The sequence below is a fragment of the Daktulosphaira vitifoliae genome, unplaced genomic scaffold (genome assembly GCF_025091365.1).
Source record: "Daktulosphaira vitifoliae isolate Bord-2020 unplaced genomic scaffold, ASM2509136v1 Scaffold_47, whole genome shotgun sequence".
Taxonomy (NCBI): Eukaryota; Metazoa; Arthropoda; class Insecta; order Hemiptera; family Phylloxeridae; genus Daktulosphaira; species Daktulosphaira vitifoliae.
Genome location: NW_026099616.1, coordinates 20,247 through 46,207, shown reverse-complemented (window position 1 = coordinate 46,207; position 25,961 = coordinate 20,247). Strand labels below are relative to the sequence as shown.

Sequence of the window (25,961 nt, the reverse complement as noted above, 5' to 3'; positions counted from 1 at the left end):
AAACTATAAAATTAATTAGGTACACTAAAATTTGATTTTTCACTGCTCTAGCAACCTGATTTACTAAATTTATTTGATATAATAATGATAAATTATAAATTTATATTTTATCAAGAATTTTTTTGTCAAAAATACAATACTAACAAAAAAACAAAAAATTTAACAATAATAATAATAAATTCATATTATAATATCATAGTAAATTTAATACCTTATTAATTTATTAAGAAAGATAAAAAATTATAAAGACATTGTAGAATTATATAAAGTCGTCATAAAGTCTTATGACTGTTGTACAAACTTTTGAAGAAAAATCAGATCGCAATGCACAAAATTATGTTGACTGAATATATTATTAAAAATAATAGCGATTATTTTTATATTATTATTATTATTCAGTTAACGATTTAAAATGCCAATTTAAAAAACTTATCACTAGAAAAGCTACTGAAAATACTATTTACTAAAGAATATTATGAAATCTTAAATTATTTGCATACATAAGTTTTAATAATAAAAATATTATTATTAAAATAAATATTATTCAATATCTAAGTGAAAACTGTCGAAATTGGAAACCATGGTTGACTATTGTTATTTAGATTAATAATTTATTATGTTATACATTACTTTTTTAGGTTAATCAATTGCATTTATTGATGAGAAACATGCAAATCAAAGATAAAAAGAATAATAGCAAAATTATATCCAGATGAAGTTGAATAATTTTTATATTTGAAAAACAAGGAAATCCAAATTTAACTTGTTGGTTGTTGCTTATATGTTTTTGGCAAGACAAAAAGTCAAAACAAATCACTTAATAATATATTATTTGAAGGATAAAAACTTTATTCTTATATAATTTTATTACTATCGTATCAAAATAATACAGAGAGTTTTCTATGTAGCAACTTATTATATAATAAAACATTAAAAACTAGCCGATGTAATCAAAATTACTTAATAATATCTGATTTTCAAATTTCCATTTTTTAATGAAAGTTTGATGAATGGTATTCTGGAAAAATTATTCTTACAGCTGAGAAAATTTTATCAAGCAAATTCTATGTTAAAATTACAGATGATATAACATATTATTTTTGGTAATACATCCAAAAATATTATTTCTTAAGAAAGTAAACCGTCAAAAATTCTTTTATGAAAATCATTACCCTCTCAGATATAAATGAAAATTCAAGTTAATTTATTTGAAAAATAATGTAATAATAACCAACATAAATGAATAAAAATTATATTTCAACAGAAAATCAATTAAGGCAGCCATTTTCAGTGACATAATGAATTATATTTTGATAACCATTTTGAGTAGCTTCATAAATGGTACCTCTACTCCACGGACAATAATTTTCATGGGCAAATTTTATGCATTCAAATTGGCCATTTGCAGCAGCAAGTCTTGTTGTCCCTTCGTCCCACACACACCCATTTAAATGACTATATTTTAGACAGTCTAAATGACCATTTGCAGCAGCTCCACTCATTGTGCCTTTGTCCCAATTACATCCATTTCTATGTGCATATACCAAAATGTCTATATAACCACTAGCAGCAGCTTCCCTTGTTGTGCCTTCATCCCAGTCACAACCATTTTCATGGGCATATTTAATGCAGTCTAAATGTCCATTCGATGCAACCACTCTCATTGTACCTTCTACCCAAATACATCCACGTTTACGGGCATATTTTAAACAATCTAAATTACCAAACACAGCTGCTGCTGCTGTGATATCTTTATCCCAGTTACATCCATTTTCATGAGCATAAATCAAGCAGTCTAAATAGCCTCCTGATGCAGCTACTCTAGTTGTGGCTTTATTCCATGGACACCCGTTTGCATGTGCAAATTTTAAGCATTCTAATTTGCCATTAGAAGCAGCTGCTTCTGTTGTGTTATTATCCCACGGACATCCATTTTCTTGAGCAAATTTTAAACAATCTAACTTACCATATTTTGCAGCTGCTTTCGTTGTTCTTTCATACCACGGACATCCATTTTCATGGGCATATTTTAAGCATTCCAAATTACCATATTTTGCAGCTGCTTCCGTTGTTCTTTCATACCACGGACATCCATTTTCATGGGCATATTTTAAACATTCTAAATGTCCATTAGAAGCAGCTGCTTCTGTTGTGTTATTATCCCACGGACATCCATTTTCATGGGCATATTTTAAACAATCTAATTTACCATTAGAAGCTGCTGCTTCCGTTGTTCTTTCATCCCACGGACATCTATTGTTATGTAAATATTCTAAAATTTTTAAACTACCATTTATAGCAGCTCCTAGTGTTGTTCTTTCATCCCACGGACATCCATTTTCATGAGCATATTTTAGACATACTAATTCACCATAAAGAGCAGCTACATATGGTGTGCGTTCATCCCACGGACAACCATTCACATATGCATATTTTAAACATTCTAATTTACCATTAGAAGCAGCTGCTTCCGTTGTTTTTTCATCCCACGGACATCCATTTTCATATGCATATTTTAAACATTCTAATTTACCATAAAAAGCAGCAATTTGTGTTGTGAATTCATCCCACGGACATCCATTTACATATGCATATTTTAAACATTCTAATTTACCATTAGCAGCAGCTATTTCTGTTGTACTTTCATCCCACGGACAACTATTCACATATGCATATTCTAAACATTCTAATTTACCATTAGAAGCAGCTGCTTCCGTTGTTCTTTCATCCCACGGACATCTATTTTTATGTAAATATTCTAAAATTTTTAAACTACCATTTATAGCAGCTCCTTGTGTTGTTCTTTCATCCCACGGACATCCATTTTCATGAGCATATTTTAGACATACTAATTCACCATAAATAGCAGCTACATGTGATGTGCGTTCATCCCATGCACATTTATTTTCATGGGCATATTTTAAACATTCTAAATGTCCATTAGCAGCTGCTTTTTCTGTTGTACTTTCATCCCAAGGACATCCATTTTCATGGGCATATTTTAAACATTGTAGTTTACCATTTGAAGCAGCTTCTTCAGTTGTTCTTTTATTCCATGGGCATTTATTTTTATGAGCATACATTAAACATTCTAAATGTCCATTAGCAGCTGCTTTTTCTGTTGTACTTTCATCCCACAGACATCCATTTTCATAGGCATATTTTAAGCATTCCAAATTACCATTAGAAGCAGCTGCTTCCGTTGTTCTTTCATCCCACGGACATCTATTTTTATGTAAATATTTTAAAATTTCTAAACTACCATTTATAGCAGCTCCTTGTGTTGTGGTTTCATTCCAAGGACATCCATTTTCATGAGCATACTTTAAACATTCTAATTCACCATAAAGAGCAGCTACATATGTTGTGTGTTCATCCCATGCACATTTATTTTCATGGGCATATTTTAAACATTCTAAATATCCATTAGCAGCAGCTATTTCTGTTGTACTTTCATCCCAAGGACATCCATTTTCTTGGGCATATTTTAAACATTGTAGTTTACCATTTGAAGCAGCTTCTTCAGTTGTTCTTTTATTCCATGGGCATTTATTTTCATGAGCATACATTAAACATTCTAAATGTCCATTAGCAGCTGCTTTTTCTGTTGTACTTTCATCCCAAGGACATCCATTTTCATGGGCATATTTTAAACATTTTAAACTACCAGAAACGGCAGCGGCTTTTGTTGTTCTTTTATCCCACAAACATTTATTGTTATGTGCATATTTTAAAACTTCTATATTACCTGCATGAGCAGCAATGATAGTTAGAACTATATTTAATTTATTTATATATTTGTGAGCATATTTCAAAATATCAAAATCAGTATTTTTAATAGCATTTTGTACAATTTTTAATCCATTCCAAGGACATCCATTTTCATGAGCATATTTTAAGCATTCCAAATTACCATATTTTGCAGCAGCTTCTGTTGTGCTTTTATTCCACGGACATCCATTTTCATGGGCATATTTTAAACATTCCAAATTACCTTTTGCAGCTGCTACAACAGTCGTATCATCGTCCCATTGACATCCATTTTGATGAGCATATTTTAAAATTTCTATGTTTCCTTCTTCAGCAGCTTTTCTAGTGGTACCTTTTTGAAATTTGCATTTTATTCCGTCATCTGAATATTGAATTGCTATATGATAACAATTGTTTATTAATTTTTGCTTTTAAAATTTTTTATAATCTAGATATTTAATTATATATACCTATTTAAGAGAAAACTATTTCAATTTAAATAGTCATTATTAAAGTTTTAAAAATTAATGTTACTATTTATGTTTTAAACAATTATTATTATTTTTTATCTTAAGCATACTTAAGTCATGCTCTCACTCTTTGACAAATTATAAATATTTTGTGTCGATTTATTGCTATTAAAAAAAAAACATTAAAACCTCCAGGAAAGATTATATATTACAGACATATTTTTCTATTGCCTACTCTGGGGATAATGTTTGAATAACTTATGCAGTTGACACAACCCTACTTTAAAATATTGACCCTATGATGGTTAATCTAATCTTAGAAATTATTCGGATCGTCTGAAAATTTGAATTATCAACGTATAATTTAAACTAAACGCAGACAAATCTACTAGCACAATATTTACATTACACGGAGAAATATTAATTTATTTTTTTATTTATAAGATAACACCCTCGAAGGGCAATGTAGTACAAGTAGTAATATAATAATATAAATACAATTTTAAAAAATTAACAATATACAGTGATACATTTATAAAATTAAGGTGAATAATAATTAGATATTAAGTATAAAAATAATATAAATTAGAAGTAATGAATTATTATGAATATAACAATAAATATTTGTGTTAGAATGATTATTATTAGTTATTGCACATTTTTATTTGTTAGGACAATCATAAAAAAAGTTGGAAATATTATTACAAGACATTAACATACGTTTTAATGGCCTATATTCAATGAAATTATTTTTCCCTAGAATAATAAAAAATAATTGTTGAGATCGGGTATTATAAGCTGGTATTTTAAAACAAATTTGTTCAAGTAGCTCTGGGCAGATAATTTTATTATTTAATAATTTGTATATAAATGTTAAATCAATAAATAGACGTCTTGATTCTAAGGTTGGGATTTGACATTTGATTGCAACATCATTGATTGATTTACCTACCATACCTATTTTGTGAGCTATCATTCGAAAGAAGCGTCTTTGAATTTTTTCTATTTTATTTTTGTGGCCGGCTTGAGTTGGGTTCCAAATAATAGAGCCGAATTCAAGTGTAGATCTAACAAGAGCTGTGTATAAGGTAATTAAATAATTGAGGTCGTTAAATTCAGAGCAATTTCTCTTTATAAATCCTAAATTCCGAATAGCTTTATTATATATTATGTTAATGTGTTCAGAAAAATTTAGATCATCTGACATTATTACACCTAAATCTTGAATAAGGGAAACTTTTTGTAGTTTGTAATCACCAATTTTATTGTCAGAAGGTATTCTTACTTTGCGACGACAAAATGAAATAAATGAGCATTTAGAACTATTTATCTTTAAGTCATTTAATAAACACCAATGAAATAGACTATTCAAGTCAATTTGTAAATGATTTATGTCATCTATAGAATTAATAGTGGTATATAATTTTAAATCATCTGCAAATAATAAGAACTTACAATATTTAAATATTGAGAAAATATCGTTTATAAAAATCAAAAATAACAAGGGAGACAAATGACCCCCTTGGGGTACTCTAGATGATACAATAAATTCATTGGAAATTTTATTATAAATTTTTACCATTTGAGTTCGATCAGTAAGATAAGAATATAGCCATGATAAAATTGGATCACCAAAACCAAAGTCGGATAGTTTTTTGATAAGAATTGAGTGGTCAACCGTATCAAATGCTTTTTTTATATCTTACATATATATTACGTCTACTTGACCACCAGAGCCAACTGTGTTAGTTAAAAAGTTGAAAAATGTTAATAAATTTGTATCAATTGATTAATTTTTGCGAAATCCATGTTGTTCATTTATTAAAGTTTTTTTCAATATATCTGATAGTTTGGGCTCAATGAGTTTTTCAAAAAGTTTAGGTAGAACACTTAACTTAGAAATAGTTCTATAGTTATTGATAATCGATCGATCTCCGGTTTTCCAAATTGGTAATACATAACTAGATTTTCATGAATTTGGGAAAATGCCTGTTTTTAGAGATAAAGAGAATAGTTTGTATACTGGGTAAGCTAAGGAATAACGACATAAATTTAAAAATAAAGCAAGGATAGAATCAGGGCCAGATGTTACGTCTAGTTTTAGTTGTGATAATCCATCAAACACATCACTAATGGAAAGTGAACAAGAATTAATATCTACTAGATTAATTCTGTTCGATGAGATGTTTTGATTAATAACAGAATTGTTTTTATTATAAGCTGATGAGAAGTAAGATCTAAACATGTTTTCGATTGATAAGCTATTACCAGACACTGTATTATTATAATGCATCACGTTAGGAATAGTGTTGTCAGATTTGAATTTTTTTATATAGCTCCAAAAATATTTCGGATTGAGAGATAATTGATTTATGTGTAGATTAGATGATAACAGTAACATTCATTCATTAGTAATTTATATTTCCTTCTGGCATCGGAAAATAATCGATAGTCATTTGGATCATTTGAAATTTTAAATTTTACGTGAAGAGATTTTTTTGAAAAAATACATTGTTTTAGTTCGGTATTAAACCATATAGGAAATTTTGGTTTTTTTTTATTTGTAAATTTAGGTACATGTTTATTTATAATTTTATATAGTATATTGTAAAATGAATTTATATTTTTATTTATGCATTTTTTGTTTAATAGGTAATCCCAGTTAATTTTGTTTAATTCATAACAAATTAAGGAATAGTTAGCTATCTTAAAATTAAAGCCAGTGGTATGGGTAGAATTAATATTTACAATAGAACTGTTTAATTCAAAGACTGTTTTTAATTCTGGATGGTAATTATCAATTGGGACTAAGATGTCGTTAGTTATAGTTACTGTGGCGTTAGAAATATTACTGAAAATCAGATCTAAAAGTGATCCAGAGTTATTGAAGTTGACGAAAATCATTTAATTGGCAACAATCAAAAATTATATGGGCTTTATCGGAATGTACTCCATAAATACTAGGCCATCATTATCATTACTGAACGTAACATTCGGTAAATTATAGTCACCTGCAAGAATAACTTTTACATTAGGGTTATTAGATAAGATTTCTTCAATTGCTTCAACGTGTTTATTATAGGTAGATAACGGGCTGTTTGGGGGAATGTAACAAGCTCCTATTATTAGGTTAAGAGTATGGTTTAGTTTTAATTGAATGAAGACATGTTCGATATCGGATAGTGTATTAGACAATCTACTTGTAACAAATTTATTTTTTCTTATACCAATTAAAACGCCGCCACCTCTTTGATGTGTACTAGTTATGGAACATCTGTCCCTACGAANGATGTGTGCTAGTTATGGAACATCTGTCCCTACGAAATAAAATATAATCATGTAAACCTAATTCTGGGTCTAAAATATTTTCATTAAGCCATGTTTCTACTAAAATAATACAATCATAATTTAATAATGAAATATTACGGTTAAGTTCCGGTAACTTAGTTCTTAATCCTCTAACATTTTGATAATATAATTTAAATTGTTTATTAGTTTGATCTACATACTTTGAATAATTTACAATGGATGGATATGACCTTCGAGAGGAAATTAGTTTTTTTTGGCTAATTGAGGAGATCCATTGATGTATTTTATGAACCAGTTTGCTTTGCCCGCAATTCGTTTTTGGATTAACTCATTGCGTAAGTTTTTCATGTACTCTTGTTGCATATTTGTCAAATCTTGGTTGATCCATATGCCATGCCATTGAGTTTGGTTTCGTAATCGATTTTTTGCTTTGAGCACGGTAGTAACATCTTCTAGTGATGATAGTTTAATTAATATTGAACGTGGTTTAGAATTAAAATTTCTCAGCCGTTTACTTTTGGTAACTGTAATATTTACATTTTTAATAAATCGTTCACTAAATGGTCCGTATTATCGGAATTTTCCTCGAGTTTGTCGGGTACATTAAATATTAATATATTTTTATTTCGACGGAGTCTATCAAGTGTTTCGTTAACAGAGTTGTAGGCTAATGGGTGTGTATTTAATGAAAATTTTTCTAAGTCGGAGATTTTAATTTAGTGAATCGAATTCCAATTGTAAGTTTGAATTATGTTTTTTAAGATTGGTAACTTCGGAGTTTAAATTGTTGATGGTATCTTTAAACGATTTGATAGCCGATTCCATTGAAATTAATTTCGTATTTATGCTTTTTAAACCTGACTCTTGTGAAGTAATTAAGTTCTAAACATCTTCTAATGTTATTTTTTTTTGTGGTAGAGTTTGAATTCTATGAATTTTGTAATTTTTTGATAGGAGTATCATGTTTTGTTTTGTTATTGGACGAATTATCAGACATAATTAAAAATATTGTGGTTGAAAATTGATTACAAAAATTATATTTATTATATATTAAGGGAAAAAAACATTAAATGCACGCATACACGTCTTACTCAGATAAAGGCCGGTGCTGTACTCCTATCCAATCCGGTGCTGTAAATATGTTCAGTAATTACACTCAATGGATCACTAATAACTCACTTATATCTAGTTAAATACTTAAGTCTCATATTTGACAGACGTCTCACTTGAGACACTAAATAAACAAGGAAAAAACATAATTCACGTCATCATCTTAAATCTCTACCAAAGTCAAAATTTTTCTAATAATTAAAATAATCCTATTCAAAGCTTTGTTAAACTGAACATATAGAATTGTAATCTTGGATCTAATAAAACTTATGTAAATAGGAGTCCTATTGTAGGTCTTCTACTCAATGTAACCATGTAATCAATTTCTTTTTAAAATATTTTTAAACAATAATTATTGTGCATAACAGATTATAAATATTCTTATATAATAATTTTTTTGAAAAAAAGTTAGAATTAATAGAACAAATCATTATTAAATAATTTTTATTGCTATTATTTCACATTCAATTGACGTCACATTACTTCACATACATCATTAGGCTCAAATAATAAAAACTAATATCAGTTTGTCATTTTTTTAAAGGGCATTAAAAAAATATTGGTGTATTGACTTTTGTTTATATTTACTTAAACAAATTGTTATTCATACAGAACATTATTTACAAAGTAATTATATTGAACCATGCTGCTTGCAACTGTTTTAAAATTATATTTTTAGATCGCGATATTGTATATTTATTGCAATAAAATTTTACTTAAAATTATGTTCATTTGTTTATTTTTAATAAATTTATAGCAATTTTAAGAAAATAAAAATATTTAAAAATGTGGAAAAAAAATTACAGATTTTTAAAATTGTAATTTTTTTAAGGACTTCTCCCATTACGAGAAACCAGGGAATATTTACAATTTATGAGGGAAATTCTTTTTAAATACGTTATATAAACCCTTTCTTCCGACTAACTTTTAAATTAGACAATATCTCTTCATTCAATGGGATCATAACTTTAAATATGCGTAAAGATATTTGTACATTTTCAACTTAATTTTCCGAAAATACTGACACTTTTATATATATTTTAAATTAAAGTTTAAAAATTATACTTTGCTATGAGTAATGAAAATTTCAAACTATAGATTGTATTCATGGTGAAAATGGTTACTGTATTCAAAAATATGCTATTTTAGAAAAATTCAAGGTTTTGTATTTTATTTTATTTTAAAATACCTTACAAATGTATTCCACTGATTTTCATAAATATTGAATAAATCTAATTGACGTAGCTAATAGTGACGAACCCGTATTGTTATTATATTAATGTAGTGGGGTTAAGGAGTAATTAGTATTAACAACAAATAAGCAACAATCAATCGCGTTCGAATCATTGTATAAATATATTATGTTACGACTTATAAGTATTATTCATCTTAAGACAATCAATGTATCAATTATAAATAATTGAGCCGTTATATATATATATATATATATTGTGCCGTAATCCTTTATTTTCATTTCACATAACAACTACATTCATTCCAAACAAGTTACCATGTCTCATTCTAGGTGGGACACAACAACTGGTGGCAGTGGAAAAGCAGGAGATTCTTGCAGGAGAAGATTAAATTGGTTAGTGGAATGCGTTGTGCCATAATTTGTACATCAAAAGATATATATATATATATAGATATACATTTTTTATTCAGATTATGATAATTGAAGTAGTTAGCACATAACGCGACATTCTTGGAATTTGCTGTCTCAACAGGCAGCCTTAACATCACCATAATATTTGAAATTGCTACTTAAAAATTTTTTTTTACACACACGGAAGTAGAACATTGTTGAGTAGTACAAAAGAAAAAAAATTTCATTGAAGCCAGCATATTTTGTACAGGCGTAGAAAAAACAAAAAAAAAAAAAACCCAGCACAGGGGGGTCGCGGCACAGTGGTGACGTGGCATAGTTGGATCAAGTATAATGATATCTGACAGTGATTAAAATCACTATCAAAAAAAAACGCTTCGATGCAAATCTTTAGATAGTGTTTAATTTTAAAAAATTGGTGGATTATTCCAAAAGCTTCATAAACTGCTAGTTCCTTATTAATATCCTGATTAAGATAAAGTATGTCGAATGAAAAAGGGATTATTAAAAAATAGTATTTCCCATAAAAAAATTATATTGATCAATACACTTTCCAATAAGTTATAGCATAATAAAGTTTAAATGTAAAATACAAAATCGAAAATTTTCACACAAAAATAGCATTCGGTAGCCATTTTCACCGTGAAGATAAAATAAAGTCCAAAATTTTTTTTTTGCATAATAAAGAACATTGCATTAGCTTCAATTTAAGATATATATAAAAGTGTCAGACCTTCCGTAACATTTTCAAAATTTAAGTTGAAAAAGTTAATTTTTTGTGAAAAAGTTGTCATTTTATATCCCCCCCTGTGGGCAGCAAAAAGGTCAAATTTACAAAAAAAATATATCAAATGATAGGTAAAAACATCAAGCATCTATAAAAAAAAAATTATATTGATATGCTCATTTTTTTATATATATATATATAAAATAGAGCCTATAGCGTCATTAATTTGATGTAATATTTATTTTATTTTCCGAAAAAAAAAAATTAATTAATTAAATCTGTTTAATAATTTATTTTTTTCTCTACAAACAATTATAAAAAACTACAATTGGATTATTTTATATTGTATACAAATTTTGTGCTTGCTTATAAATTAAGAGTATTGATAAATCAAAAAGAATATATATATAAATATATGATTACGTAAATTTATGCGTACGGCCATAATAATCATTATATGTATGTATGTGTATATCTAGGTATATAGGTCAATTACCATATAGGTAATTTATTTTATCTCATTAATATGTTATGTAAATACCTAATGACACACTAAATAGTACATGTAACGATAATCCAGATACAACACCAAACTATCGGGTAACGCTTTCACGTTCTAGGTTAAATCCTGAACTAATCTTAGCATCTAATTAAATTAATTTAGATGAGTCTACAAGCACACAAACAGATAGTTCGAATTCGGATCAATCAGTTCTTATAAGTTTTGAGGCAACTAGTAACGATTATTCTGATGTACCTTCTAGTTCCGAATCCTCAGAGTCCCTAAATAATTTAGTAGATTTTTCTATTACTAAGCAATATACAATGACAGATTTCTTTAACCTTTATGTGACTGAAAAAAAAACAACTTCTTATGACGGTGTAGGTACCCGGGTACCTACAATATAGTTATCTGTGCTTTTCGGTAAATTATTTCATTGTCGTCAGTCTATTGCTTTTATATCTTATTATATGTAATTCTTCTCGTATCTGGTGTACATAGATCTAATAAAGAACATGTATCAGAAATGTGGAAATTAGACTCGTTACCTCTCATTCGAGCTGCAATGTCTCGAGATCGATTCAAAATGTTGCTAAGGTTTATTCGTTTTGATAATGTAAACACTCGTAATATACGTATTACAACAGACAAAGCTGCACCGATTCGGGATATTTGGACATGCTCAATAAAAACTTGCATAAAAATTATAAACCTACAGAAAATATAACAGTAGACGAACAATTATTTCCTTACAGAGGACACACAAAATTTACACAGTACATTCCATCTAAATCTGCAAAATATGGAATAAAGGTTTTTTGGGCTTGCGATGCAGCAAATGCTTACCCTTTGCATGGTAAAATTTACACAGGCAAATCACAAGATGGTAAACGTCAAGTAAATATTGGTGAACGTACAGTTCTAGACTTAGTTGCGATGTATAAAGGTTCTGGACGAAATGTGACTACAGACAACTTTTTTACAAGTATGCAATTGGCTACTACATTAAACTCTTGGAATATGACATTGGTTGGTACTGTCAGAAAAAATAAAAGATTCTTGCATCCCAAAATGCTTCCATCAAAAGCCAGAGCGTTACATTCTACAAATTTTGTATTTAGAAAAGATTTAACTCTTTGTTCTTATGTTCCAAAAATAAATAAATCGGTTATTCTTTTATCTGCAATGCATATGACAGCCGACATAATGCAAGCTGCTACCGCTAAACCAGAAATTATAAAATATTATAATCTGACAAAAGGAAGAGTAGATACAATGGATAAAATGTTAACAGAATACACAGTAAAGCGAAGAACTAATCGTTGGCCACTTGCATTTTTTTTCAACATGATTGATATTGCTGCTTTATCTGCATATATTATATATATGGAACACAATCAAAGGTTTAACACAACTGATCGACGCCGAAAATTTTTAAAAGAGCTTGTAAATTAGTTATGTATGTCTGCAATAGAAATTCGAACCTCCATACCTAAAGTAGTAGGAAATCGATATACTCGTAATTCAATGGAAATGGTTCTCGGACGGCCAATACAACAGATAATTGCTATTCCTAAAAATGAACCACCTCGTGATGCTTCAGGACGTATTCAAATAGTTGGAAGTTGCTTAGTATGTCGAGAATTGGGTTATAAGCCACGGAAAACTCGAAAAGCTTGTTCAACAAGCTCAAAGCCTATTTGTAATGAACACTCAATAAACAAATCATTTTGCGAAACTTGCAATCAACAAAAAACCTAAATATGTTATAATACTTACTAAATATGTAAAAAATAACATTTTTGTTCTCTTAATATTTGTATCTATTTTATTGATGTCCAGTAAAAATATTTATCAATGGTAATTTAACTTTTTTTTGTATCAATAAAACCTACATTTAAATACAATATATAGAGGTACCCAGGTACCTACTACGTCCTTATAAGGTGTAAAATTAACAACGATATTTTAAGTATAATAAATTATATACTTTTCAAATACAAAATATAAATTTGTGAACTATACATGCTATTTAGAGATGTCACAGAAGGACTAACCATACATACTAAATATTTAGAAGGAAAATAAATTTAAAAACTGAAAAGGTACCCGGATACCTTTCCAGTCACATAAGGGTTAAAAACCGTTATTAAATTAATTCCATTTTTTAATGGTCAAATAGAGGAAGAAATTTATCCGTTTACAAACGCGTGCGAATTCGCGATGTCATGTATTCAAAAAGATTTCAAACCTGTTTTAGTAAAAGCCATAACTACAAAACTATGCGGTAAAGCTTTCGCGATTACACAGAATAAGGAGATAATCGATTGGGCTGGTTTTAAGTCATTACTTTAGACAGCGTTTTGTTCAAAGCGAACACCTGGTTATTTACAATTAGAACTTAATTCTACCCGTCAGAAAGGGGGGGAGTCGGTTCAAGAATATTCAGGGCGTGTAGAAAAATTATTTCATTATTTCATTCATGTGCAACGTAAGTGTAGCTGAAAAAAAAACAACAGAAGCAGAAGCTATAAGAATATATAAGAGAGACAAATTTAACTTCCTATATCGAAGGTTTAAACTCAAACATTAGACAGGTAATTAAATCTAAGAATTTAATGTCATTAGAAAAGACAATTAAAGAAAGTCTAGAAGAAGAAAAGCTACAGATATCAAATAAAGAAGGACGAAGATTAATTAACAATAATAAATCAGAATCTAGAACAAATTCTAAGTATTGTAGTAACTGTCGGAAAACAAATCACAATACTCACCAGTGTCGTTTTGCAAAAGAGGGTGGACGAGTTCAAAATACAGGACAAAAAATAAGATTTAACGAACACGCAAAATGTCAAGAAAATATCGTGCACTTATTGTAAAGCAAACGGAATGCTAGGGAAGACTGTTACAAGAAAAAAAAGCAGATACTCGTCAGAACACGTCTCAACAATGCTCATCGGGAAACGGGGAAACGTCGAACGCCAGGGGCGAGCGTTCGGCCAAGGAAATCAAAGCAATAGCCCAGATGTAAAAAGTTCATTGCAATTTATAACTAAATTAGAAGATAATCATGTAACCTTATCAAGTCCATAGTGTGTAACTCCTACTATACGATTACTCGTGGATACTGGAGCGGACCTCAATCTAATAAAAATTGACTCTCTACATGACGAAGTGATCATTAACACTGATAAACAGCATCAACTGCAAGGTATTAGTGATCAGTTAGGCCGAACTATCGGTTCTACTCAGTTGACAATAAAATTTGGTACAAATAACCGTATATTCGAATTTCACGTGGTTCCATCATCATTTCCAACACCTCAAGACGGTATTCTCGGTAAACTATTCTTAATGGACAATCAATTTGTGATTAATATCGGAAAACGTGAAGTATTGATACCAGAGGAAACCAATATAGTACTATTGGCACGCAGTGAACAAATAAATCCAGTCAAGGTCAATAATCAACAATTGGAAGCTCAGCAAGTATTAATTCATGCGCAAGCTTTGGGTGAAAATATCAACTGCGGAAATGTATTAAATAACGTGACAAACCAGCAAATATTAATGAACGTAATCAATATTGCAGACAGTCCAAGGATTTTTACGATACCAAAACTAGAACATATATCATTTGAAGTTATTATCGAGTCCACTATTTTTTCAGTTAACAATATAAAACATAAACTTTTAAACTCGTCAGACAGGTTACAATTGTTAAGAGAATCTTTGCGCGTTGATCATATGACAATAGAAGAGCGAGAAGTTACTCTGAGTTTATGCAAGGAATTTTCTGATATATTTCACTTAAATAGGGATAAAATAACCTGCACAGACACAGTTTATCACGAGATTAATACACAAAGTACAAGTCAACCAATTTACCAAAAACCGTATCGATTGCCTTATGCACAACGGGGAGAAATTGCCAAACAAGTAAAATAAATGGAATAAGATGGTATTATTGTACCTAGTAACAGTCCATGGAATGCGCCGCTATTAATCGTACCAAAGAAAGAAGATAGTTCTGGGATACTTAAATACAGAGTGGTAGTAGATTTTCGAAAACTAAACAGAATTTCAGTAGGCAATGCTTTCCCGATGCCTCATGTAAATGAAATTTTAGATCAGCTAGGAAAAGCCAAATATTTTACTTGTATTGAACTAGCCAGTGGTTATCATCAAATGCCTCTACATCCCAAGGACATGGAAAAAACCGGGATCAATACTGAGCAAGGCCACTTCGAGTTCCACAGGATGTGTTACGGTTAAAAAGGGGGATCAGCTACGTTTCAACGCCTAATGAACAGAGTTCTAACCGGGATAAACGGAGTAAAAGCGTTTGTTTATTTAGACGATGTTATTATAGTAGGAACATCTTTGGAAGATCACCAGAAACAATTAAGAGATGTTTTTACACGAATTCGATAATTTAATCTAAAGTTACAGCCAATAAAATGCGAATTTTTACGAAAAAAAGTCGCTTATTTGGGTCACATTATAACGGATGACAGTGTTCAACCGGATCCTAAGACTACATAGTGCGTAGTAAATTTTCCAATACCAATTAATGTAAAGGAAGTAAAGTTCTTCTTAGGTTTAGCTGGATACTATAGAAAATTTATTCAAAACTTCAGTGAAATAACCAAACCCTTGACAAATCTTTTGTAAAAGGATAGTGATTTTATTTGGAGTGATCTTTTTTCAAACGCATTTGATCAAATAAAGAAATTATTATCACAGGAACCCATATTGCAATACCCGGATTTTTCACGTCCGTTTAACGTAACAACAGACGCCAGCAACTAAGCCATACTATCACAAGCGAAAATTGGGTCTGATTTACCGATATCATATATTTCTCGCACATTGAACAAGGCAGAAAAGAACTACAGTACAACAGAGAAAGAACTCTTAGCCATAGTATGGGCAGTAAAACAATTTTGACTTTATCTCTTCCAAAAGAAATTTACAGTGATAACAGACCACAAATCGCTTATATGGTTATTTAATGTGAAAGACCCAGGCGCAAGACTTATAAGATATCGATTACAGTTAGAAGAATACGATTATGACATCATTTATAAACCAGGTACGACGAACACTAACGCTGATGCGTTGAGTCGTATAGCAAAAATTGAGTTCAAGTTGACAACAGAAGAATATCTAGAGTCTGAGTATCATACCTTTTGTCAAGAGATACAAAATAAGATTATAGTTAACCAACATGTTACAGAAATGGAAGGAGATTTGTTTGATACTACAGAGGATTATGCATTAGTCAACTGTGTATCAGCAGATTTTAAAATGTCTCAAGGAGTCGCATTAGAATTTCGACGAAAGTTAGGACAAATAGAGGAACTGATCAGTCAAGGAAAGCAAGTCACAGAAATAGCTAATGTTAAACATAACGGCCGACATATATTATATATTATAAGTAAGAAAATATTTAAGGAAAAACCTACTATGTCTGTTATGTTTTCAGGCATAAAGAATCTACGTCGATTCAGCCATGAGCAAAATATTACCAAGTTAGCCATGCCTCGAATAGGAAGTGGCCATGATCAGTTAAACTGGGAACAAACACGGTCCATAATCAGATATATTTTTAGAAAATCGGATATAAAAATATTAATTTTCGTGAACACGCACTATTCTGAAGAAGAAATATATTCTTAGATATAGTAGGTCCATTAGAAACTTCTCACAGGGGTAATATCTACATCTTAACAATACAAGACGATTTGAGTAAATTTGAAGCAGCAGTGGCATTACCTAACCATACAGCAAGCACGATGTCTCCAGCTTTCGTTGAACAGTTCATCTGTCAACATAGCATTCCTGAGTCAATTGTAACTGATCAGGGTAGGGACTTCATGAGCAAGATGTTTACAGCTTGCTGTAAGTTGCTGCAAATCGAAAAGATTAATACAACGTCGTATCATCTACAATTGAATGAAGCCTTAAAGAGATCACATCGAACCCTCGCTGAGTATCTTTGCCATTACGTCAATGAAAAGAAACAAAATTGGGACGAATATATAGCTTATGCTATGTTTGTTTATAATAGTACGACACACACAGCCACGGGTTTCCAACCACATGAACTACTATATGGTTATCCAGTCAAAGTTCCACATTCACTAAATAGGGCACCACAACCGTGTTACAATTATGATGATTTTACATGTGAGCTACGTAGAAAATTACAAGAGTCACATCCCATAGCACGTGACAGACTTACATCAAATAAACTAAAAGCAAAAAGCCACTATGACAAAAAACAGCGAGAACTTAGCCTCAATGTTGGTGACAAGGTTTTATTGAAGGAACACGAACAACTGGGAAAGCTTCAACCCAAGTGGCTGGGTCCTTTTGAAGTCACATGCATACATAGCAAGGAGAATATATCCATAAAGCGTGGACGAAAAGAAGTACAAATTCATGTAAACGAACTAAAACTGTTTCACACATCTTATTTTGACGATATATTTTAATTACAGAATTGTAAACAATATCTAATCAAATAAGTCTAAGTTACAAAAAAAAAATCACAACGACCAAATCTGATAAAAGTATATTTGTTGCAAACAATTGATTCTTGTACTGCTGGGAAACGCACAATATTCGAACAGACAAATTCAACAAAAATCAGGAATTTATTTTCAAACAGTCACAGTAATCTACAAATTTTCAACTCACGCTGGAATCTATTGACTTATGTAAGCATAACTAGTTATCTTGTAAAGAAAACCAAGGTATAATTCGTGATAAATCGAATAGAAAGATTTTGTAAAATAGGGAAAATGATCAACTCTAATTCCACAGAACACATTTGCAGCCCATTTAAACAGCAAATCTCGGAATTTCTGGACGAAATCAATAACAACAGAGGAAATATACTCAAAATGTTAGATCAGTCCCATACACTGCCCTTGCGGTCTAAGAGGGGATTAATAAACACCGTTAGACGAGCTGCTAACGCTTTATTTGGTGTATGTGATGATACTGATGCTGAATATTTTTACAAGGACATCAATAAACTTTAACGATCAAAAAACCAAATAGTACATCTTACAGAAACAAAAAAAACATAATGCACTCCATTGTTTCAAACGTAAATTCGTTACTTATCAATCTAGAACAATCGAAAATAAGTTTAGAAGTAAAATATAATTTCTTATTTTGAGAAGTAAACTCTACTATTCGAGAAATGGGAGTTCTTCAATTTGAAACAGAGTTGACAGAAAAAATTATGTTGCTCAATCAAATAATTAATTAGTATGCGTATGAAACCCAGAATTTGGTTAACATTATAATTTCTGCAATACAAGGATTATTACACCCTATTATTATGAATACCAAATCGTTGATAGAACAAATAAAATTAATANACCAAATCGTTGATAGAACAAATAAAAATAATAAAGTCTCATTTACCTCTAGATGTAATCATCCCTAATAGTTGGTTAGTATCTGGAGTATCAGAACTATTACACTTGATAAATATAAATGTTGTATATATTCAAAATATCTTAATTTTTAAGTTAAAAATTCCTTTAGCTAATAAGTATGAATTCACTTTGTATAAACCAATCGCATAAACGANAAATTTAAAAATCTAAAATCAGAGGATATTATTAACTTAAACGATAACGTTAAAACTAATTTAATTGACCTTTCTAAGTATTCTAAAACGTTAAATGAGCTACAATTAGAAAAAGAAATACCATACCAAAAATATCGATTCACGGAAACTCATATTTCTTTGTTATTAATTTTACTTATCAGTGTAAGTTTAATGATCATAGTTATAGTATATAATAAAGGGAAAAATGGTAGGTTAAAATTAAGTAAGGAAGTATTAAAAGAACAGATACAATTAAGTAATATAAAAGAAAATGTACAAGAAAACAGAGTACCTAGAGTAGTTAAGTTATATTTAATAAAAATAANAAAATGGTTACTGTATTCAAAAATATGCTATTTTAGAAAAATTCAAGGTTTTGTATTTTATTTTATTTTAAAATACCTTACAAATGTATTCCACTGATTTTCATAAATATTGAATAAATCTAATTGACGTAGCTAATAGTGACGAACCCGTATTGTTATTATATTAATGTAGTGGGGTTAAGGAGTAATTAGTATTAACAACAAATAAGCAACAATCAATCGCGTTCGAATCATTGTATAAATATATTATGTTACGACTTATAAGTATTATTCATCTTAAGACAATCAATGTATCAATTATAAATAATTGTATTTCTTAATTAAAGAGTCGTTATAAATATATATATATATTGTGTCGTAATCCTTTATTTTCATTTTACATTACAACTACATCCACTCCAAACACGTTACCGTATCTCATTCTAGGTGGGACACAACACAAATAATGATAAACTTATTTTAATTTTTTACTTTTTCAAGTAAAAAAAAATAGCTTTTATATTTGAACTAGCTTATATTGCCATTTTTATCTACAGACGAATGGGACGTATGGTTGGAGAGTCGGTTACACTTGAATCATTGAAGTTTGAGGTACATAGTTCGAAATATCTGTAAATAGTAATTATAAAGTTTTCTGACTTCATATCATTACTGTAACTTAACAAAACCATTTTTTAAATCATATACAATTATCTCTTTAATTATTTATTCAATTTCAAACTTGCATGTCCAGCTAAAAGTTGTGATTACAAATTCAACCTTTTTTTTTGCAATTATATATAGTATGAAATTATTATACTTTTGATAATATAGTTTTGCAGATATAGCTGGATACAAACTTTTATGGCAAACGTATAAAAAGATGAAAGATATGATGCAATAATTAAAAAAAAAATATGTTTGTTACTTATGAATAAATTTATTGATCTTTAACGAGTATTCATCAGAAACCAAAATATAAATTTCTAAACCTTTTTTGCGTCGATCTTAAATCTATAATTAGATTTTTCGGATCAACTCTTTTTTGAGATTATTACTTATTTTTAAAAAACAAGGATTTACATTTTAAAAATATTAAAAAAAAAAAAANTAAAAAAAAAAATTGTTTTTAATTTTTGTCGAGTTTTATTTTTAATATGTTAAAATTATTTATGCAAAATTTTGATTCAAAAAAAAGTAATTTTAAACCGATTTTTTTGGTTCAAGCTGATTTTTACGAATGTTTATAATTAAATTGAACATTTAATCATAACTTTTTTTTAACTCGACGAGCAAATTTGGTGTTGACATCATTAAATACAAAATTTTATTTGTTTTTATTTAATTTCATTAAATGTAAATACTCGTTTTCTAATTAGTTATAATCTCAAAAAATAGGTAATAGAAAAATTATAATTTCAGATTTTTAATAATTGTACAAATTTGGTTTTGCAAAACAGTAGTCTATAATCATTATAAATATTTATTATATAATATGCGCACAATGGACCGACAGGTCTGAGTGCATGGGCATTATGTCCACCTCAATAATAATTGATAATAATGTGTAATTCAATATAAATCAAATTTTTTACTCCTATTATTTGTAGAGATATTTAATAAAAAAAGTTTTTCCGATATTTATTGACAATAAGTTCAATTAGATTAAAATCGGGTTTCTTTTAATGTACTGATCATTAAAATTGATTGAATAGTTAAAATTCATTTAAGTTATTTAGTATAAATGAGATAAAAATCAAATGAATTTTGAATTTTTTTCCAACTCAAGAAGAATTAATCAAAAAATTTAAAGTTATTATAACGACAAATGGCATTCGAAATTCGCACCTCGAGTGTGATTGACTGTAGTGATACCGATGCGACAACCATTAATCACATTTATTAGAAGCTAAAGAGGACAATTTAAATTAATTCAAAAACTCAAAGTCGTTTTTATTAATTTAAAGGAGGTAAAATATTCAAAATAATTTTATATTCAATGTAAGTTACATTCATATAACTATTATGGAAATCGGTGAACTCATTACTATGGCAAACGCTTGTAAGTATTTTAATATAAAGAAATCGCCTAGTAGTTCATTTTTTAAAAATAATTTCAGTGTAAAATTTAAATTGAAAAAAAATATGCCCAAAGACATCAAATTGAATTATTATGAAGGTGTAACTTACCCCAACTATTTACACATAGATGATAGGTCATCGGACAATATGTATATTTTTTTTTAATATGAAACATAATCTTAAATTTAACATATGTTTAAATAACAAATTATTTCCAGAACACTTTCAAAAAATAAGTTGAAAAAGTTAAAACTGTTATCTGTTTTGAATCACCCTGTAGAAAAATAAAGAATAGGATTATTAAACCTACATTATTTTGTGAAAAAAATTATTTATTTTGATTCATTTATTTTTTAAAAAGTTATGACTGTTTTAAGAAAAAAGTTTAAAAAATGTCAAAATTCATTCATTTTAAAAATCAAAATTTTTTTAAATTAAAAGGAATCGAGAAAATTTCTGTTTAATTATCAAGTAATAATACGTCTTCAATTAGATACAATTTGTGATCCTTTGAAATATCGTTGAAAGATATCAACCCAGTGAGAGCTAAGAGTGGTGACCGACAAAAAAAAAAACTTTTTGTAAAATTAATATCTCCTAATCTTTGCATCGATGCTGATAAACATAAATTACACTAACAATGTATTAAACAAAAAACGTAAATTGTAAATTATTTTAAGAAAATAATTTTTTTTTTTTTATTCACTATGTTAAATAAGACACCGATAAATTAAAATTTTAGCCATCAGACTCAAAAAAAAATACATTAAAATAAAATAAAATAAATAAAAAAACAAAATACTGCAAGATTTAAATCAAAATTTCGATATTCAAAAAAATTCAAAATTTATAAACCTAAGAATGAAATCAAAGTACTATTTGATATGAGTAAAACAGTGCTAGTTCTATAGTGATAGCTTATTTGGATGTGAAGTTACAGGCTCTAGAACATAGGCTGTTTTTTATGTTATTAATAATAAAAACCCAGCACAAGGGGGTTGCGGCACAGTGGTGACGTGGCATAGTTGGATCAAGTATAATGTATATGAATTAAAATTTTAGCCATCAGACTCAAAAAAAAATACATTAAAATAAAATAAAAGTAATTAACAAACAAAATTAACATAATTAATGATTTAAAATATTAATGATTGGTATCAAAATTATAAATCGATTCAAATATGATATGGGTTAAAAAAACATAACTAAATTTTCTGAAAAGAAAAAAAAATTTTAATTAAAAATTTTGATTTTCAAATTTTACTATTAATATACTGCAAAATTTAAATCAAAATTTCGATGTTCAAAAAAATTCAAAATTTATAAACTTAAGAATGAAATTTAAGTACTATTTAATATGAGTAAAACAGTGCTCGTTCCACAGTGATTGCTTATTTGGATGTGAAGTTATAGGCTCTAGAACAGAGGCTGTATTTTCATGTTTTTAATTATAAAAAATGCGCTATCTGGTAAAAAAAAAAGAAATATTATTTTTGTTGTCAATGACATTTAAGAAGTCTATGATATAAATTTCATACATTTTTTAACTATACCAGTACATACATTAGGTGATTTCACATGGAATGACCCATTAAAATAAAATAAAATTAATTAACAAACAAAATTAACATAATTAATGATTGGTATCAATTAATAATTTTCTCAATATATTTTATATTTGTTCATAAATATTTCATAGTTTTCAATTATGAAGCAACTTCGTAAATTTTACAAACAAATATTGATTCTTAGAAAATCAAAATTGTATAGTCTAACGTATAAATTAAATACATATAAAAATTTTATAAGTAATTTAAAACAAAATTTACCTCCGTTAAATATTACACAAGATATTATCAACAATAGAGATTTCAAATGCCAATACTAGAATAAAATAAAATAATTTTTAAGATTTCATTTGAGCACCTCAGATAATATTTATTACTCACCTTCATTTTTATTCTAAGTGTTAAATTTTGAATAACTATTGACAATTTTTTGATTACATCAGAATATATGCACTAATGTTATACAAATGTGAAATTAACTACTAATATAATTTATTCCTACATCTATATTTTTAAATATAAAAAAAGTGTTTTAAGTAAATATTAAAGTATTTAAAATATTATTATTATTCAAACTTTATTCATACACATGTAAAAAACAATAGTCAAATCACTATTGGATGAACACTTGATTTAATAAAAAAGGCGGTTTATTATTACAAATACAAATTTATATATATTTAATATTGATAAAATAAAAACAAGATGTTTTATGTTTAAATAATAATAATTGTAGTAACCCAACATGATATAACAGTAATGAAAGGTAAAATAAAAGTAGATAAGTATTCACCGATTTATCTTTCATTAATATCATACAATAAAATATACGAGACTATTTGTAATTGAGTTACTACTAAAGAAAGTAAATTATCTTACTGGATAGGAGGGTTCGTCAAGAACAGACCTGAACTAAACTTAGGAATATTCAGGATCTATTAGAATACTTATGTAAGTGAATACAATAAAAATATAGACTATAAATTTCTTAGCGTAAAATAGTTGACGCAAGCTCAGCAATAATTATTCTATAGACCTTTGAATAACTCACCTGAGGTTTCGTGTGTGATTTAGGATTTTATAACGTGAAAGTAGTTTAATTTGAATAAATATGAACTCTGAATAAATTCTACCTATCATTTCCAGGCCTTGATAATCGAGGTGAGTAAAGAAGAGGATGCTTGAACGATTTGGATGCGGACGGACTATATTTTTTGTGGAAACATTTTAATTAGAATGATTTTTGTGGGAGATCTCGATTATCAGGGGACACCATCTGTGATTCTTTATTAGTTATACTAAAAGTGGCATAGTACAATGTTTAATAGGAACGGCCTAAAAGACGGACTGTCCGCTACGGACTTCTAAAAACTTCCAGAAATTTCCAATATATTCCAAAAAGTTCCAGAAAATTATAATACACATAATATGATTTAGCGGGGATATATTATATCCATACTATACAGAGTGTTCAATAAGTTCGGAAACACCGATTTTTTAGAGCCGCTATTGATTTTTTTAATAATTTTTTTTTTAGAAGCTAATTGAATAATTAAATGCATCTTTTACGATTAAAATTAAAGTTCAACCCTAATGCAAAAGGGTAGAAATCTACCCTAACTTAAGAAATTTAAATGGCAACCTCTAATTTTTCTTACTCCTTTCAATAGACAATATAATTTTAAAAAGAATTATGGTGAAAATAACTTTTTATGTTAAACCATTTTAAAATAATTGTCGTATTAAGGGTAGAAAAGTGTCCTATTTGAAGGCAGATTTTGCTATGATCATTTTTATGAATTTAATTTTATAAAGATGATATCAATTGCAAATTATCTGCAAATTTATTAAGAAAAAAAATTTTTTTATTAATGCATGTAAAAAGAACTTAAATGGACATTTTAAAAATCGCACTCTTATACGCGATCTTAAATTGGGGTATCTGTAGAATATAGCATTATCGGTCAATGCATATCATAATGTTTCCGGACTTTTTCCTATAGGAGTTTTAGCATTGGTGTCTAACATACACAACTAGTGTACACTTTTATCAGTGACCGTTGGAACGTATTCAATTGTTATAGTCGCTTTATCGACAATTAGTGTCATTTTAAGTACGTCATGCTGTCAAACATATAACAGGTAGTAGTTTGAAAGTTTACACAAAAATTATCAGTGGTCATTATGACATTATTATTCAATATGCAACAACGTTTCCAAACTTATGCCTATAGGAGTTGTAGTATACTTTTCAATTACCAACTAATAATTATTTTTAACTCAGTCAACTTGTCCACACATTTTCTAATATTGCAGTTGATATATCGACAGTTATGGGATAGTTTGTGGTAAATTGAAGTTTATACAATAGTTTTTGTAACGCATCATTTTTCGATTTTGACTTTTATTCTCATGCCGAAATTAACCTTAAGTTTTTATCCTGTACTGACTTAAGATTATTTTGAATATTTCATTAAGTTATATTTTAGCTTCAATGCAAAGCTTTTACTATTATGTACTTATTTATGTTTTTTGTCTAAAGTCTAATGAAAGTTTCAAAATTTTAATTCATAGATGCTACTATAAAGAACATTTTAAAAGGACTAATTGTATCTTTCCCCATTCTAAAAATAATTTAAATAACAATAAACATAATTTTCTAAATTTTTAAAAGACTAAGCCACTTCTTTAGTTTCACATATGGTTGTATTGCTCTGTATACTACATTTAAAGAAAATTTAGCATGTAAGTATATAATTAAATTAACAGCGAGAGCATCCACAAAAGTCGAGACATTTAAAATAGTTATCTACATTAAAATTTATCACGAGCCGCATAATTTATTAGTGCCTATTTTCAATTTTAATTTATCTGTAAGTGAAACAGCCCTTACCGTAGG

The 25,961-nt window shown here is 28.4% G+C and overlaps 1 protein-coding gene across 2 annotated transcripts; it reads right to left on the bottom strand.

Annotated features, from left to right (window-relative positions):
- Positions 1-1,020: 1,020 nt before the first annotated feature.
- On the bottom strand, positions 1,021-23,532 carry LOC126908938 (uncharacterized). Of its 2 annotated transcripts, XM_050691281.1 has the most exons (3): positions 23,444-23,532; positions 23,324-23,378; positions 1,021-4,147 (listed from the first exon to the last, which is right to left on the bottom strand). In XM_050691281.1, the coding sequence occupies exons 1-3, from the start codon at positions 23,447-23,449 to the stop codon at positions 1,269-1,271; spliced, it is 2,940 nt and encodes a 979-aa protein (XP_050547238.1). In that variant the 5' UTR covers positions 23,450-23,532; the 3' UTR covers positions 1,021-1,268. The 2 variants fall into 2 exon arrangements, with proteins under 2 accessions (XP_050547238.1, XP_050547237.1); XM_050691280.1 differs by lacking the exons at positions 23,324-23,378; positions 23,444-23,532 and adding an exon at positions 21,603-21,648.
- Between the last annotated feature and the right edge of the window lie 2,429 nt (positions 23,533-25,961).